The following is a 17,893-nucleotide window of genomic DNA, read 5'->3' as shown; positions in this document are numbered from 1 at the left end:
AAAAAAAAAAAAAAAAAAGAAAACATCTGTCTGTAGAAAGGAGGTGGACACAGATGAGGAGCCTCTAGTTCAGGATAGGATTTGTGAAATCTGTCAGCCAGAACAGAAGTCCTGCACAAGTGTATATAGAGAAGCATAAAATGGTGTCATTTACAGGAAAATGGGTGGAGCTGGAGACTTACCAGGTTTAGCAAAAGAAGTTGGGTGGAGAAAGACAAATAGCACATATTTTATCTCATAGGTAGACTCTAGATCCCCCCCACCCCCGCTAAATGACAGGACCTTAAAACCAGGATGGTTTGGGAGGTGGAAACCAGTGGAAGGGTAAAAGGGTTAAAAGGAGAAGAGTGAGTGGAGGTGGTGAATGTGATTGAAGTACTTCATACATCTGTATGAAAATAAGTAATGAAACCCATTAAACTTATTTTTTAAAAAATAGGAGTGGGGGAGAGAGTGGATGAATTTGATCAAAGTACATTATATGCATGCATAGATCGTCAGAATGAAGCCACTTTCTACACTTCTAATTTTATAAAGTAATTCTCACACTGTAGTCACAGTGAGCTTTGTAAGACTGCACAGCTGGGGAAGGTAGGTGTTAAGAGCTGACTAGTTTCAACAAGTGGCCAGTAGAGGGTGCTAAAACACTTAGCCATGGAGAAAATGGTAAGCCAGGAAGCTAGTTTGAATCAACTCATACTTTTTCTCTTTAAATGTATTTTATTTATTGGTTTACATTAATAGCACATGGAAGTGTCATTGTGACAATTTCATACACATGTAGAGTATACTTTGAACAAGCTCTATCCCTGGTAACTCACATTTTAATAAAGAATTGGGAGTACTTTGGACATAGTATACAGTTTTATTATTGATTATTAAGCTAGGAGTGAGTGATACAATTTAAGACTAATCATACAAACACACACACAGAGTTTTAGGACGTACCTTCATAGTGGCTTTTGTTTATTTTGTTTTGAGACAAGATCAGGCTATATAGACCACCCTGGCCTTCAACTTGTGACCCTTCTGCCTCAGCCTTTCAAGTTCTGGAATTTCAGGTGTACATTACCTGGCCAGCCTTTATTTCTTACAAATAGACATAGTAGGGGCTGGGAAGTTGGCTCAGTGGTAGAGCGCTTGCCTTGCATGCATGAGGCCCTGGGTTCGATTCCTCAGCACCACATAAGCAAAAAGAAAAAAGCCGGAAGTGGTGCTGTGGCTCAAGTGGTAGGGCACTAGCCTTGAGCTGAAGAGTTGAGGGACAGCGCCCAGGCCCAGAGTTCAGGCCCCACAACCGGACCAAAAAAAAAAAAACAACAAAAAAAACCCCAAATAGACATAGTATATTTTCGTAGAAGGTCAAATTATAAGATGATCTTGAAGACTAGTTCAAATTTTTTACTAAGCCTTCCCTGTTTTGTGAAATCCTCATCTTCATCTGAAATTTGTATGAAGTCCAGTTTGTCAGTACATTGGCTTAGTTCCTGCTGTCAAAAGCTAGTTCAAAATTACCTTTTTCCTAATTTTATTTGGGGAGAGGGGAAGAGAGAAGAGTTAATTCAAATATGAGGAAAAAGCTAGTTTTTCTAAAATTCTTTTATATGCTAGGAGTACTGATAATTGAAACCATGAACATTAAAAAAAAAGATTAAGAGTTAGGCTCCTAATGGTGGCTCATGCCTGTAATCCTAGCTTCTCAGGATGCTACGAATGAAACATGTAGAGCCCTCACTAGATTTACCCTGGTAGAAACTACTTTTCTCATTGAAAATCTTTCCTGTTGGAAAAAAAATAAATCACTTGATTAAATCAGGACTATTATATGGTTATGCAATTTTCTGTCCTCCCTTTGTCTACCTCAGATCTTGCCTATATTAATTGAATAAGCCATAGTACAACTGTAAGTCCTGAGGTTTTGTTTAATAATGATGAATTTGTCCCGGACTACTTGGGATCCCAGATTCATTAGATGAGGGCATCTACATGGATAGAGTTGGATCTCAGCTTCTCACTCTCCAATCACCTGTGCTGTAGACTACAGTCCTTGCTAAGGTGTTCATTGCATTTTGTGTTTTAGTTCTAATTTACTTTTGAGATCTCATGCTGTATTTACTGTTTCGGCTGGATTTTAGTCATGGTGATTGCTGTTATCTCCCATTGGAGGAGATAAAAAGATACTTTTATACCTTGCACATATTATTTCTTTTCTTTGGAATGTCATCCCTGCTCTTGAAATCCTACTCTACACAGTTATTACTTCCTCCATGCTGTCTACTATGTCCTATGCAACGGTAAATGTCCTTTTTCCTGCACTCATGGCACCTTGCCCATACTTTGTGGGTCTGTTTCCTGTGGGTCAGTGAGAGTGTGCCATCTGTCTCTATTGAGGCCAGTGCTTGGTATAGCCCTTCATGCACAAGAATGCTTCAATAAATTTTGCTGAACTCAATTTCTGTGTCCCTTCCTTAGGTCTTGGTTGGCACAATTCCTTTTCTTTTCTTTTTTATTGTGAAAATACTGTACAGAGGGGTTACAATTACATGGGCAAGATAATGAGTACATTTCTTATCAAGCATTGTAGCCTCCTCCTTTGTTTCCCCTTCCCATTCCTTCCCATCCTCCCCCGTCCCCCCCACCCAATCCTCCCCGCTTCCCCCCCCAAAGTTGTAAAGTTCGTTTTTGACATAACGACTTGTACATTTCATTGTTGCAATGGGTCCACCTGTATCCCTATTTAAACAATTACTTCTTTCCCCTTCCCCTCCACAAATTATACCAACATCAAATACAGTGAAAGCAGGGGTTATACTGTGGGGGAGGGACATACAAAGCAACAAAGAAATCATCTTATAAATGTGTTAGAAACAATCGCATGAAAGAAAAAAAACATTTGAATACATATCTTAGGGTTCATTTCCCTAACATCACCTTATCTGACCTTTTCTGCTTGACTCAGACATACTGACTCAGATATTGCAAATAAGGGAAAGATGGATTGAGCACTCTGTTGGTATTGGTTCAGTTTTGAATAGGATCAGGGCAGAAACTAATTGAAGATGAGAAACTTGGCTTTCTTTAATTATTCACAACCTGGATACATGCCTAGTCTGCAATTTGAGGTGGTTAGCTAAACCTCTTGGGAGATTGAATTAGGAAGTAGTGGAAGGTTGGTTCAGGAATTGCAAAGTATCTTGTCATGAAGGAAGATATTCGTTGCTTGTAAGTTATAATACCTTAGGCCAAATGTAATTAGATCTCTTTTTTAGGCACAGTCCATCTTAGGGTATCAGGACTTCTGGTGTTTGTATGAATTAAGGCCGGTAAAATACCCATCATGGAACACTTGTGGTGATTTTCCATGGAAGTTAGGAGGGAGATAGCTCTCCCACTATGCAAGAGCCTTCTATGTCTGAGCCTGAGAGATACTGGTCTCCTGGAAAGTTTCATTGATTCTCCATCTGATACTGCCCATTTCTTTGAATCTGTGTTTCCTGTGGAGTAGAATTATAGTGCAAAAGAATGACTTTCTGCAGTGATTTGCAAGCTTGTATTTTTAGGCAACAGAACAATATAACACTGACCAATACTCTCTATGTAATTCCAAAGAGTAAGGGTTTATTTTTCAAATTACCCTTTTTCTTTCTTTCTTTTTTTTTTTTTGGCTGATCGTGGAGCTTGAACTCTGGGCCTGGGCACTGTTCTGAGCTCTTCAGTTCAAGGCTAGCACTCTACCACTTGAGCCATAGCACCCACTTCCAACTTTCTCTGTGTATGTGGTGCTGAGGAATTGAACCCAGGGCCTCATGCATGCAAGGCAAGCACTCTACCACTGAGCCACCTTCCCAGCCCCTACCCTTTTTCTTCATATGCATTATGATCTTAGATATTAAAAGTATAGACTATAGGTTAATGATACCCAACATTTGGGAATTATATCACTTTATTTTACTTTTTATTATCTAGTTCATCTGCTATCCTCACCTCCTTTCAATGTATTTGTTGACTATGGAATTTTGTGATATTACTTACAGAAAGCATTACTTGCTTTGAGAGGGAGAAATGCTTATATATTGCAACATCAGCAGCTGGTAACCACGGGCTGTCCACACACCTCTTAGTAGCTTTCAACACAGGCAGGACAACTTGTCATCAAGGAGAGGATGCCAGAATTGTGGAGTTTTCCATTGCCATTTGTCAATCCATTTACTTAGGGCGTGTTTGAACACACTTAGTGAGTGACTAGGCAAAATTTAACAAATGTTCTGGTAGGAAAATTTATAGCACCATGTTGTATTCTGGTTTGGTCTGTTATTTCTCCAAAAGTGTGTTGCAAGATTAAGCATTGTGCACACTTCCTTGACAGCTCTTGAGTTGAGAAGATTTGAGAGGTTGAGGCTGCCTGTGGTGAGCATCTCTGATAGTTACCATGAACTTACCAGTATTCTCCACCATATGCATTTCTGAATCTCCTTCCTTCAAGTTTCCTCCACTTTTTTGTGCATCAGCATTAAGGTGGAATAGCTATAGATTGGTGACCTTTGCTGTAACATATTAACCCAAGTGAGTTTAACTGTTTAGATATTATAGGCATTTATTTCTTGCTCAGTTAACATTCATAGTCAGTTCCCACATTGGTGGACAGCTCTCTTTCCCATGCTTATCTGGGAGTTTCGGTTTTGGCAGGGTGGCTGTCACTGTGTGAAGCCCTGAAGGTCACTGCAGGCACTGTCTGTATTGGAGGATCATGTGTGGGAGGCCTATAAGTGGCACTCGTACCCACTCTTCTTTTTCTGAGACAGTCACTTGGCCCAACCTGGGAAAGAAGCTAGGAATTATAGCCTAGCTGCAAGGCCTGGTATAAGAAAACCTTTTTTTTACTTGTGAAAGCTGCCATAACAAGATGTTACAGACCTGTAGTTCACGCAGCAGAAATTAATTTACTCACTGTTTTATAGTCTACAAGTTCAAGTTTAACCTGTTGGCAAGTTGGTTTCTTCTGTGGGGCTTCTTGGTTTGTAGATGGCCACCTTCTCCTTTTGTCCTCACATGGCTATTCCTCTGAGCACTTGCATCTTTGGTGTCTACTTTAGTATCTTACTTCCTTTTTTAAAATTTAGGACACAGATTAGAGTAGAGCCCATCCGAATGGTCTCAGACAGCTTCAGTGACTTATCACCTCTTTAAAGCCTAGCTTCAAATAAAGTCGGATTTGGAGATACTGGGGATTCAACCAGGAATGAGGTAATACGCAGTTCAGTCCAAAACATGGGTAGTTTGTTTGTTTTTTTTTGTACAGCTCACAGCCTCTTTCCTCTTTCCCATTTTGTAAGTTTATTGATATTTAATCAATTTATTGAAAATCAGAGGGAAGTTCTTGAATTTAGAGGTGGATTCAAACTCTGGCTCTACAACTTAATAGCTGATTTGTCTTTCTGCTGATTAATATCCTCATCTTTGAAATAGTGATAAAAATATCTATTTTTTCAGGGGTGTTTGGACGAACAGCTGAAAACAAACAGACTAATAAACTCTAGGATAAGTGCATGTGTACAGAGTGTATATACCTCAAGGCATCCAGTTTGTCAAAGTTATTTACTAACTACCTTTGGGCTCCTTATGCAAATAATTATGCAGAGAAATTGTTCCTCTAGTTCCAGTGATAGAGCTCATTTATACTGTACTCTGCTTAACTATTTAGGGTTGGGCTTACGTTTATGAAAAGAGTGGTAGCCTCTTTGTGTGTGTGTGTGTGCGTGCGCTCGTGTGTGCACACGTGTGCATCGCACACGTGCGTGCCAGTCCTATGCATTGCCCCTGAGCTTCTTTTTGCTCAAGGTTAGCGTTCTACCACTTGAACCACAGCACTACTTAAGAAAGGTGATTTCTTGGGGCTGGGAAGGTGGCTCAATGGTAGAGCACTTGCCTTGCATGCATGAGGCCCTGGGTTTGATTCCTCAGCTCCACATAAGCAAAAAGAAAAAAGCCGGAAGTGGTGTTGTGGCTCAAGCGGTAGAGCGCTAGCCTTGAGCTGAAGAGCTGAGGGACAGCGCCAAATCCCAGAGTTCAGGCCCCGCCACTGGACCCCCCCCCCAAAAAAAAAGAAAGGTGATTTCTTAAGTTATATTACCAGAATGCAACCCATTTATACCTTGGGAGAAATGTATGTGGGTCAGAGGCTGTGGGACACATTCCTGTTTCCTTGAAGCCTGGTTCCCTCTGAGTGGGTTTCATAAAACCTAGTGGAATGTAGGCAACAGCAGCAATGTCAGGTCTCCAGTTTGTTCAACACTGCAGCCCGAGGATGGAAGAGACAGGCCATTTTTGGTGGCTTCTTCTTGAAGAGCAAGGAAGCCTATTCAGAAGTTCTTAGAAAACTTTCTCTTGTAGCCCGATTTAGATCTGCCTCAGCATATACTTGGATCTCTGGGATTATTCTCATCAGTCTGGCCAACTTCTGAGGCCATTTCTGCTGAAGTTGAAGGTAATGGAAAGGAAATGAAAATGAGACAAGTGACAAAATGAGGGATCCTGGGTAGATGCTAACAATACTGCGAATTTGTGTCGTGAAGAAATTTCTTAATACATAAATATTGAAGTTCAGGATACTTTTCTTTACCTGAACATTTTTACATTGAGTATGTATGAATGCATGTTATGCATCTCTTTATCTAGGATCTATGTAGGCATGCATGTATGTATGCATGTATGTATGTATCTATCAATTTGTCTATACATGCATGTATATCTCTATGTATGTATGTATGTATCTGTCTATTTATCTATGTCTGCATTATGTTAAAAACTGTCTTCCTAGTATTTTAGCACTTATCTATGAGAAATATGTTGTTTTGGTTTGGATATATATATTTTTTATGATTTATATAATCTGTTTGCTAGTATGGAGTTAAATGTCCATGCCATGTTCATGCTAAAGCAGAGTTTTTCCTTTCTTCATATGATTCTTTGCAGGCCAGGAAGTTAGAATTTCCTCATGATTACATGCTATTTGAATAATTCCAGTAAATAATGCCAAGTGCGCTTTGTGGTACCCATTTCATCTTGGTGCTTTTGTTCTTAATATTTTTAGTGGTTTCTTCTTAATTTATTTCTTTTTCGCCCTTTTTGGTGTGATTAAAGTTGTCTATGAAGGCTTGATTCTTTTCCCAGTAGAATAGAATCTGAGAATTTATTGATTTTAGATGATTGTTTTAGGACTGATTTGTTCAGAGAGGTATCTTACAAAATTTTCCAGTAAATCTTTAGCTTTTGGTATTCAGTTTAGGCTAAATCATTCATTTTGATTTTAGTGTTACAGGGAAGCCAAGGATATATTCTTTCCTAATCTAACAATATATATTGATGAAGCTGTTTTTAGATATTAGTAATTTTCCTAGTAGCTCCTAATTTTAACACTTTCTACAGTAAATTGTTCTGTAAATTTATTGGAAAAAACATGATTATGAAAAGATACTACAAACTAACACAATGAATAAATATGAATTATAGCCATCTGTACATATTATTAAAAAATAGTGCATAGGCATGAGGTGTTTATAGAGACTGCAGTCCATTTGTAGTGCCCACAGAGATTCAAGGAGTCTTCTACTAACCTAGAATACCCTCCTCATTCTAAGTAATAACCAACCAGTTGGAAAACTCTATAATTTAAAATTTTAGACAAGAGCTTTAAAAACCTGCTACTCTTCTAATGAAACTGTTTACTAAGTTTTTATTGTTTTTTTTTTTGTTGGTCATGGTGCTGTCCTTCAGCTCTTCAGCTCAAAGTGAATGCTCTACCACTTGAGCCACAGCGCCACTTTCGGTTTTCTGGTGGTTTATTGGAGATAATAGTCTCACGGGATTTCCTGCCTGGGCTGGCTTTGAACCATGATCTTCAAATCTCAGCCTCCTGAGTAGCTAGGATTATAGGCGTAAGCTACTGGGGCCTGGCCTGTTTAACTAATTTTTAACGCAGTATAGTTCAGTTAGCTATAAATCTAATACCTGACTTTTTTTTTTTTTTGGCTGGTCCTGAAGCTTAAACTTTGGGCCTGGGTGCTTCTTTTGCTCAAGGTGAGTACTCTTACCACTTGAGCTACCACACCACTTCTAGCTTTTTTTTTTTTTTTTCCAGCAGTTTATTGGAGATAAGAGTCTCACAGAGTTTCCTGCCCAGTATGGCTCCGAACTGTGATCCTCAGACCTCACAATTTTTCTTTTCCTTTTTTTTTTTTTGTCCTCAAACTGAGACTTGAACTCAAGGTGGGGTCTTGCTTAACCTTTTCTGCTCATAGCTGAAGCTTTACCACTTGAGTCACCCCTGTATTTCTGGCTTTTTGATGACTATTGGAGATAAGAGTGTTTTGGCTGTTTTGAGATCTCAGTCCCCTGTAGCTAGGATTATAGGCATAAGCCAGGAAAATGTTTAATAAATTAAAAATATTATGTAAAAATAGATTCCAGAATTATTCTTCCTGATTTAGTGCATACATTGGAAACCACAAATAATTATTAGTTGAGTCAATGAGAATATTTGAATGATGAGTGAGGACTGAAGTCCTTCTATTGTCTTGGCTGAAATATAGAAACAACTTCTTTGGAAAGAAACTGAGTTACCAGAGGAAACAATGTCCATGAACAAGAAAAGAGCAAGAATACTTCAGAAAGTTGGATAGCATGTCAAATTTCCACCCACCCAGTTTGTATTGTGCTAGGAAATACTTTAAAATTTTTCTTCCCTAGTTAATTTTTCTGTGGTATTTACCTTTTTATACAAATAGTGTTAGGGAACATTGTTTCCTTTCTTTTCAGACATAGTATAAAATTAACAGAACACTGCTTCAAAATGGGAAGCTCAATGTGCCTTCTAAGAAATGACCTCTTATCTTCATTTTTTTGTTAACTTTTAGTTAATATATTCTAATGGTTTTACAGAATTTTCTTTTTGGCATGTACCTTATTGTATTTAACCATTTCCCAGAAGTTGGCCTTTTCATTGGGTAAAAATGGGGTTACTAACCTGGGTGCTGGTGGCTCAGGCCTGTAATCTTAGCTACTCAAGAGACTGAGATCTAAGGATAGAGGTTCAAAGCCAGCCGGGCTGGAAAGTCCACAACACTCATCTCCAATTAACTACCAGAAAAACTGGAAGTGGTGCTAGTGGTAGAGCCCTAGCCATGAGCAAAAGAGCTCAAGGACAGCACTCAGGTTCTGGGTTCAAGTCCCACTGCTGGGAAACAACAACAACAATAAGAACAAAAACAATAAAACTGTGCTACTAGTTTTTGTCAATTAAAAAATTACACTATTCATGACATTTTTCTGCTTTATGCCTATGCCTGAATTTTCATTTATTCCCACAATTCATTAGATTTTTAGAAGTAGAATTACTCAAGAGTAAGTATTAATATTTTGACTTAATATACTGCTTTCATGAAATTTCATCAGTGAGGCTTCATTTCAGTGTTTTTTAAAAATTTTGGTTGGTTTGGGGCTTGAAATCGGCTTGGGCATTGTCCCTGTACTCTTCAGCTCAAGGTGAGTACTCTACCCTTGAGCCACAGTGTCACTTCTGGTTTTCTGGTGGTTTATTGGAGATAAGAGTCTCACGGACTTTCCTGCCCGGGCTGGCTTTGAGGGCTGGCTTTGAACCACGATCCTCAGGTCTCAGCCTCCTGAGTAGCTAGGATTACAGGCATGCGCCACCACCACCCGGATAAATATTATTTATTTATTTTTGACTCTTATAGTTTGAGTGGCCAAAGTAAGTTTCTTTATATAGAATATATTTTACTATGATTAAACATTTTTTATTTGTTGTCATTATAACAAGTTAGGCCAATTGTATTTATTGTTCAGTTATTAGGAGTTTAGCATTTGCTTTTATTTAAGATTCTGTGAACTTTTGTTTTTTGTCATCTATGTGTTTTGAGGATTATAATACACATGTTTTCAAATTTAAATCTACTGATGTTTTCCTTTCTAAATTTTCTCCATTGCTTTGTGTTTAGGAAGTGTATTTTAATCCACAGATTAGAAACATATTAAAGGTTCCTCTTCATTTTTTTTGGGTGGCGGTCATCTACTTTGAGTATGAAGTATAATATTAGATTTGAATAAAAAAGTCTTCCCTAAATGTCCAACTAATCAACCTATTCATTTACTCTCTCCAATTTTGTGCTCTCACACGTAATATAAATTTATCATACTAGGCTATCAGTGTAAGATAGTATTTTGAAATTGTCTTAGACTTTCTCTATCCTGACCTAATCTTTTGAGGATTTGTTCATTTGGAACATTTATTTACTACCCTGCTTCTCTTTTGGCTCTGTTTTCTCTCTTTCTGTTTTTAATTTTTATTTCTTCACTTTCCAGAATTAGAGAAAAAAAATGGATCTACATCTGAGTGCTTGCAGGCAGCTGCACCATGAGATTCAGCTTTGTATTCCCTGTGGCCTTATTAAGATTTCTTAACTGTAGAATTAGAACATGTGAGAGATAAGGAAAAGTACAAGGAAGAAAATAAAGTAGTCTTACCACTCAAATATATTCTGGTATTGTTAAATGCTATAAGGCAAATTTACTTCAGGTTATGTAGTAAATGGAAATAGATAAAATACTCATAAATATGACATAAATAAGTATACATATTACTTTGTTAAGTTCTTCTTACTTATAATAATTCCACACTTTTTTCATTTGTTTTTGTGGTACTAGGGAGTGAACTCAAGGCCTTGTATGGATTACTAATTATGAATGTGCTGTTATTTCAGAAGTGATTGAATTTCAGAGCAATGATGTGGACAGAATACCTAAGGTGTCTCTAAGATGCAAATGTACATGTGTGTGTTTGTGTGTGCATTTCTTTTTGTAGTATTGGATATTAAACTCAGTGACTTGTGCTTGCTAGGCAAGTGCTCTACTGCTTGAGATACAACTCCTTAGTTTTTTTTTTCCTCCCCAAATGATGTCTTGAATTTTTGTCCCTCTGCTGGCCTTGGACCTATGATCCTTCTATCTACACCTGCCTAACTGGGATTAGATGTGTGAGTCACTTGTCTGGCTACGTATTTGTGTTTTTTAAGTCTGTGTCAACCACTGCTCAATGTTTCCTATACATTTTATAGTAAAGTCAGAGGGAACAAGTAGAATGTACATTTCATGTTTCTTAGGAAGCCTAGACAGTTTTAGCATTGTAGTCTAGGACTGATCTTTAGCTAATGATATCTCTGAAGTAAAAAGGAATCCAGAATTTTGAAGACAAGAAGAATTAGATGCCAAATAAAATTAATGAGATTGGTGGCTATAAAATTGATATAGTCAGAAGTTAGGAGGGAGAGATGTGGTTCAGGCCTGAATCCAAAGAGGGATCCCAGTCCAAAACTAGAGGGAAAATGTGGAACAAACAAGAAATTGGCTAATAGAGAAGAGGCTGTAGATGAGAGGATGGAGGTGGTGATGACAGTCCATACCTAGAGAGAACAGGTAATCACTGTAGATTTTCCCTGCAGCACCATGGTTCATAGCCACTAGTTTCTAGAGAGCTGAGTAGCCTGAGCTTTATTAGGAGAGGAGTCCTTGGTGCACATGGTTTGTATCTTCAAATTCTCATGGCTCAATTAAGTTTAGTTACATGTTCAAGGTGTCTATATGGAGAGGGTAAAGGAAAAGAATATTTTTAAGGAATATTGAGACCTTGTAAAACTATCATGACATTAGGATGTATGTTTGGGGGGATTCTTGGAAACTTGGAAAGAGAAAACTATATTATGCAATAAATCATGGGCAAGTAGTCCAGTGTGTAGAGAGGAGAAGGTCCAGTGGGGGCAGTAATGAGAGGCCGCATGAGAAAGAGTTCTTCAGCCTAAGTGGAGAGCCTGTAGGATCAATGGCTTTAGCATTTAGACTTTATCACTTCATTTGGAATTAGGAAGACTGTAGCAAAGAGGAAGTTATACATAACCACCTACTTGAATCGTGTGTGTGTGTGTGTGTGTGTGTGTGTGTGTGTGTGTGTGTGTGTGTGTGTGTGTGTGTGTGTGTGTGTGTGTGTGTGTTGATCTTAGCGCTTAAACTATTTGCCTGGGTGCTGTTCCTGAGTTTTTGTGCTCAAGGCTATCACTCTGTCACTTGAGCCATGGCTCCACTTCTGGATTTTTAACTGAAAATTAGAGTCTCTCAGATTTTCCTGCCTTGACTGTAATTGAACCAAAATCCTCAGATCTTAGCCTTTTGAGTAGTTAGGATCACTAGTGTGAGCCACTGGTGCCTGGCCTACTTGTATCTTTATAGTTTCTTTTTCACATGTACTCCAATAATGTAATGTCTTTAGTTTTGAATTCTATTGTGCATGCAGCCAAGTGGTTAAAAAACCAAGTGATTATGATGCAAATTATAATTTGACTTGATTTCCATTTATAAACTTGGCAGTATTATTTTTATTAAAAGTATGTAAATACAGAAGTGAAAACTTTCAATAAAGAAGGTGAAGAGATTATCTGAAGCTCTTATTTTCATCCTACTGACCTCTCAAGTTCATTTCATTTTTCTTTGGTTTAGGTATTTGCATTATTTTATAAATTGTGGGTATGAGACTATACTGACAGGGTGAGTCCCTGCTGACATTTGATATATCTTAGTTTGAAAAATCCTAATATTTGGAGCTTTATTCTTCTTGTTTTTTTTTTTTTTTGTTGTTGTTGTTGTTGGTCGTGGGGCTTGAACTCTGGGCGTGGGTGCTATCCCTCAGCTCTTCAGCTAAAGGCAAGCGCTCTACCACTTGAGCCACAGCGCCACTTCCATGGGGCTTTATTCTTCTATCTTAGAATTAGTTAACTACTTAAAAACACATTAAGAGGGCTGGGAAGGTGGCTCGGTGGTAGAGCGCTTGCCTTGCATGCCTGAGGCCCTGAATTCGATTCCTTAGCACCCACATAAGCAAAAAGAAAAAAGCCGGAAGTGGCGCTGTGGCTCAAGTGGTAAAGCACTAGCCTTGAGCTGAAGAGCTGAGGGACAGCGCCCAAGCACAGAGTTTAGGCCCCATGACCGGACCCCCCCCCCCAAAAAAAAAACCCAACAAAACAAAAAAACACATTAAGAATTTGTGCCAGTATTAGGGCCTTAATGTTCTTGCTCACAGCTGCTGCAGTATTACTTGAGCCATGCCTCTACTTCTGTGTTTTTGTTTTGTTTTGGTTAACTGGAGATGATTTTTGTTGTTGTTGTTATTGTTGGTTGTGGAGCTTGAACTAAGTAAGGGCCTGGGCACGTCCCTGAGCTTTTCACTCAAGACTAGCTCTCTATCACTTTAAACCACTGCTCCACTTCTGGTTTTCTGGCGGTTAGTTGAAGATGAGTCTCACAGACTTTCCTGCCCAGCCTGGCATGGAACTGTGATTCTTAGATCTCTGCTTCATGAGTAGCTAAGATTACGGGCATGAGCCACTGGTGCCAGGCAAGATGATTCTTTTTTTTTTTTTTTAAAGACAGTGTCACCCCTTAATTCACATTCCCCCAATCTTCCCTTCCGGTCCCTGCCCTCAAGTTGCATAGTAGATTCTTTTCTTTTTTTAAAAGTAAGATTCTTGAGGATTTCTCTGCCCTGGTTGGCTTTGATTCTCAGATCTCGGCCTCCTAAGTTGTTAGGATTATAGGTGTGAGCCAACACTGCCTTGCTCCTCACTGAGAATTTAAAATGTGTTCTATCACATGAGGCAAACGTTCATCATGAGAACACACACCCTGTTCATTTATCCCTGCATTCCCAGCATGAGGCATAGTCAGGGCTTGACCCAGAATAGGCACAAACTCAATAGATGAAATGAAAGTGTGAGTGAGTCCTCAACCTTCGGATTATGCCATTCTCCTGATTTTATTTCATGGTACTTTCTTCTCACTCCTAGGAGTTTCCTCTGTTAAATTAAGGAGGTTATTATCACATACTGGAGAATCTGATGACATTTGTTATGAGTGATTCTATCATCTAACTCATAAATTAGTCCTGAATATATCGTCAACATTTGTGACTGTTCACTTTGGGTGAACATAGTTTCTATAATGACTGCTTATTATGTATTTAAAAGCACCATCTCGCTGGGCATCGGTGGCTCATGCCTGTAATACTAGCTACTCAGGAGGCTGAGATCTAAGGATCACAGTTCAAAGCCAGCCTGGGCATGAGAGTCCGTGAGACTCTTTTTTTTTTTTATTGTGAAAATACTATACATAGGGGTTACAATTACATGGGCAAGATAATGAGTACATTCTTTAGCTCCAATAAACCACTCAGAAAACCAGAAGTGGCACTGTGGCTCAAGTGGTAGAGCGCTTGCCTTGAGTTGGGGAGCTGAGGGGTAGTGCCCAGGCCAAGTTCAAGCCTCATGACCGACCAAACAAAAACAAAAACAACAAAACCCCACCATCTCTTAATTAATGGTATCAGAATGAAGCCGGCTGGAAAGAGCAGAGCTGAGATTCCCATGCAAGCAGGTGGTGAGGCTCGCTTGTGGCTCCCTGCTACCCTGGGCTCTGTACCCACACATGTAGCTTTTCCCACAGAGGATGGCCAGTCTCACCTGTCTTTTAGTCTTTTAGGGGTATGATGGGATGGGAAGAGCTAACTTTTTACAAATTCTTCAGTGCCCGGAGAAAATGGCAACATTTAGAAGAATGTAAGGCTTTATTAACTGCTAAAGTAATTTGTACTGTTTTCTTTCATTTTTATTAGGGAAAAAAGCTCCTGTTTTATTTAGTAAGGAAATGATCGAGTCAATGAAGGAAGGTTCAGTTGTTGTGGATTTAGCAGCCGAGGCTGGTGGAAACTTTGAAACCACTAAGCCAGGAGAACTTTATATTCATAAGGTATAGCAAAACAATCTTCTATGAATCAATTCTTAAATCTGTAGTGTTTTATCGAGGGTTCCCTTTTCTTTTTCAAGTATTGGGTATTGAATGCAGGGCTTCACGTTTGCTAGGCGGAGGCTCTACCACTGAGCTCCAGCCTCAGCTGGAGATGTTGAGGCCTGAAACTTCAAAAATTAAAATCAGGCATATTTAAAGATTGTTTTGAAGTAATGTGGGTATGTGTGTGCATGCATGTGTGCCTTTGTATATATCTATACAGACTGATTTCTTAGCTGAGTACTAACTGTGGATGCAAATTGCCTTAGAAAGAGTATCCTAGAAAGAAAGTGAGGTTGGGTAGGGTAGAGCATAGGGCAATGGACCACTGTGACTACATGTTTTTTGTTTTTTGATTTAGGGAGTAACTCACATAGGCTACACAGACCTTCCCAGCCGAATGGCCACCCAGGCCAGCACTCTGTATTCCAACAACATCACCAAACTCCTGAAGGCCATCAGTCCTGACAAAGATAATTTTCATTTTGAAGTGAAAGATGACTTTGACTTTGGTACTATGGATCATGTCATTAGAGGAACTGTAGTGATGAAGGTAAGGATGATTTCTTCCTGTGCCTTTATAATTTGTTTAGGATTTCTTTTCATTGAGGAATTCTTTTGTACAGTAGAGATATAACCTAACAAAGCACTGACATGTTATAGTTGTGCCAGTAATAATTGTTTAAGAATGTAGAGTGACCAGAAGAAAAATATTTCACAGACTTTAGTATATACAACTCACTGAAAACACAGTGCTTCTTTTCTTATGTGTTGGAGTTGTTAATTGTTTAATGATTGAACTGAAGGAAATTTCTATCATCTTCCTACTGAATGCTTTACTCGATTAACAAGTTAGCTTCTTCCTCTTTTATTTATCTCTCTCCTATTTTATTATTTCCACAACACATAAATAACCAAGTTGAATAAAATAAAAATTAAATGTTCTCTTCACTTATATGTTTATTTTAAGGGTTTGATTTATATTATTTTATATCTCCCAGTCATATACAGACTATATAATAAAATATATGCATATTATAAAATTATACATTAGTCATATAAAATTATATTTGAAAGAACAATATTGTTTTCAGCACAAACTGTCCTGTATAGGTGGTTTTGAAATGACAATTGAACTTTTTACTTGCTGTGAGGAGCTTGAATTCAGGGCCTTGAGATCTTGCTCACCAATAGTGCTCTACCACCTGAGCCACCCCTCCAGTCTGCTAGTGTTTGCCGATTAATTGGACATAGATCCTTAAAGACATTTCTGTGCAGGCTGGCTTTGAGCTTCTATCCTCTGGATGTCAACTTCCTGAGTAGCTATGATTATAGGTGTGAACCACTGCTCCCCAACTGACAATTGAACTTTAAAAGAAAAAATTTATTTTCTAATCTCTGTCAGGATGGCAATGTAATTTTCCCAGCTCCCACACCAAAAAATATTCCTCAAGAAGCCCCAGTAAAACCAAAGACTGTGGCTGAGCTGGAAATGGAAAAAGTAGCTGCGGTCACTCCTTTCATGAAGACTATGAGAACGGCTTCTGTGTGTACAGCAGGTGAGCATCCTACTTAACAGACTTGATCTTGATTGTTTGATTTTTGTAGTGTAGCAGAAATGTGGTGCTGTTTTCTTTTTCTTCTATCAGAATTTGGGCCTGATGGACCTGACTCCTCACAGTAGTTGATCTACCTCTGAGGGGTTGGAGAGTACATTGATCATCTTGGACTCATCATAGCCACTAGGCTAGTCTTAGAGTAAAGACATGTGAATTAACACACAGTCGGTCAAAACATTTCCTATCCTAGAAGATGTACATATTACTATTGATATTTTTTTTTTGTTGTTGTTATTGTTGTTGTTGGTCATAGGGTTTGAACTCTGGGCCTGAGTGTCATCCCTCAGCTCTTTAGCTCAAGGCTAGTGCTCTGCCACTTGAGCCACAGCGCCACATCCTGTTTTCAGGTGGTTTATTGGAGATGAGAGTTTCACAGCCTTTCCTGCTGGCTTTGAAATGTGATCTCAGACCTCAGACTCCTGAGTAGCTAGGATTATAGGCCTGAGCCACCAGTGCCTGGCTACCACTAATATTCTTATCTACATTAAATACATTTAGTAGTGATGAAGGTCAGTTTGTAGTGGTGTTATATGCATATAAGTCTGTGTGCTCTGTAAATACCAGTTTTGATTATCTGTACAACTGTGTAAGACTGGAGACCAGATATATAAAAATATGCTGCAGAGTAAGGTACAACTCTAGAACATTGAACTAACTTTTTAAGTTACTCAGTTAAAAAAATTAAGACTTTAGTTTTGACCTACTTCTTTGCAATTTGTCCTTAATTCTTGATTTTTAAATGCATCTTCATGAAAACACTAAAGAATCATCATAAAATAGTGAGAAATGTCCAGTCTGGCAATGCCTCATTAGAAACTGAAATCTGTTTAGTTGATTTTAAATTGGTTTCATTCTCCTAGAGCAAATTAAAAATGCTTAGATGTGCTTCGTGCCAAAATAAAAAATAAAAACAAAACAAGAAAGCAAACTATAAAGAACTGAAAGGTCCAGTGCAGGCACATAGAATTCTTGTAGCCTCAGCATCCTCCAAATTCCCTTGTGAGTCCAGATGTTAGGAAGCTGAATGTGTAACGCTCGTTGAATAAAGAGCAAGTCTCAGCAAAATGACCCAAAAAGCTTCTGGTTGTGAATGTTGTGATACATGGGACGATGTCCCTATTTGCACCCATTGGTTTAAAAAAAAAAAAGAAAGAAGCAGCTAGATTCTTGTGTTATATGTGGAGTAGTTTCCAAGTTAGAGTGTGAATTTTTATTTTTTCTTTGAGATTCATAAGAAAAGATGCCAGGGCAGATATGATGATTTATATATATATATTTTTAAATTTTATTTGTGAACATACTGTACAGAGGGGTTACAATTGCATGGGCAGGATAATGCGTACATTTCTTACCAAGCATTGCATCCTCCTCCT

The 17,893-nt window shown here is 38.5% G+C and overlaps 1 protein-coding gene across 3 annotated transcripts in view; it reads left to right on the top strand.

Moving 5' to 3' along the window:
* The window catches only part of Nnt (nicotinamide nucleotide transhydrogenase), a 101,086-nt gene that overhangs the window by 34,149 nt on the left and 49,044 nt on the right, over window positions 1-17,893 (top strand). For all 3 annotated transcript variants that reach the window (XM_013018591.1, XM_013018589.1, XM_013018590.1), the window contains exons 8-10: window positions 14,729-14,862; window positions 15,263-15,454; window positions 16,307-16,460. In XM_013018591.1, the coding sequence (XP_012874045.1) occupies window positions 14,729-14,862; window positions 15,263-15,454; window positions 16,307-16,460 (480 nt within the window). The remainder of the gene's footprint in view (window positions 1-14,728; window positions 14,863-15,262; window positions 15,455-16,306; window positions 16,461-17,893) is intronic.

Source organism: Dipodomys ordii, unplaced genomic scaffold (assembly GCF_000151885.1).
Source record: "Dipodomys ordii isolate 6190 unplaced genomic scaffold, Dord_2.0 Scaffold41, whole genome shotgun sequence".
Lineage (NCBI taxonomy): Eukaryota > Metazoa > Chordata > Mammalia > Rodentia > Heteromyidae > Dipodomys > Dipodomys ordii.
The sequence above is the reverse complement of the archived record's forward strand: the minus strand, read 5'-3'. Positions and strand labels throughout refer to the sequence as shown.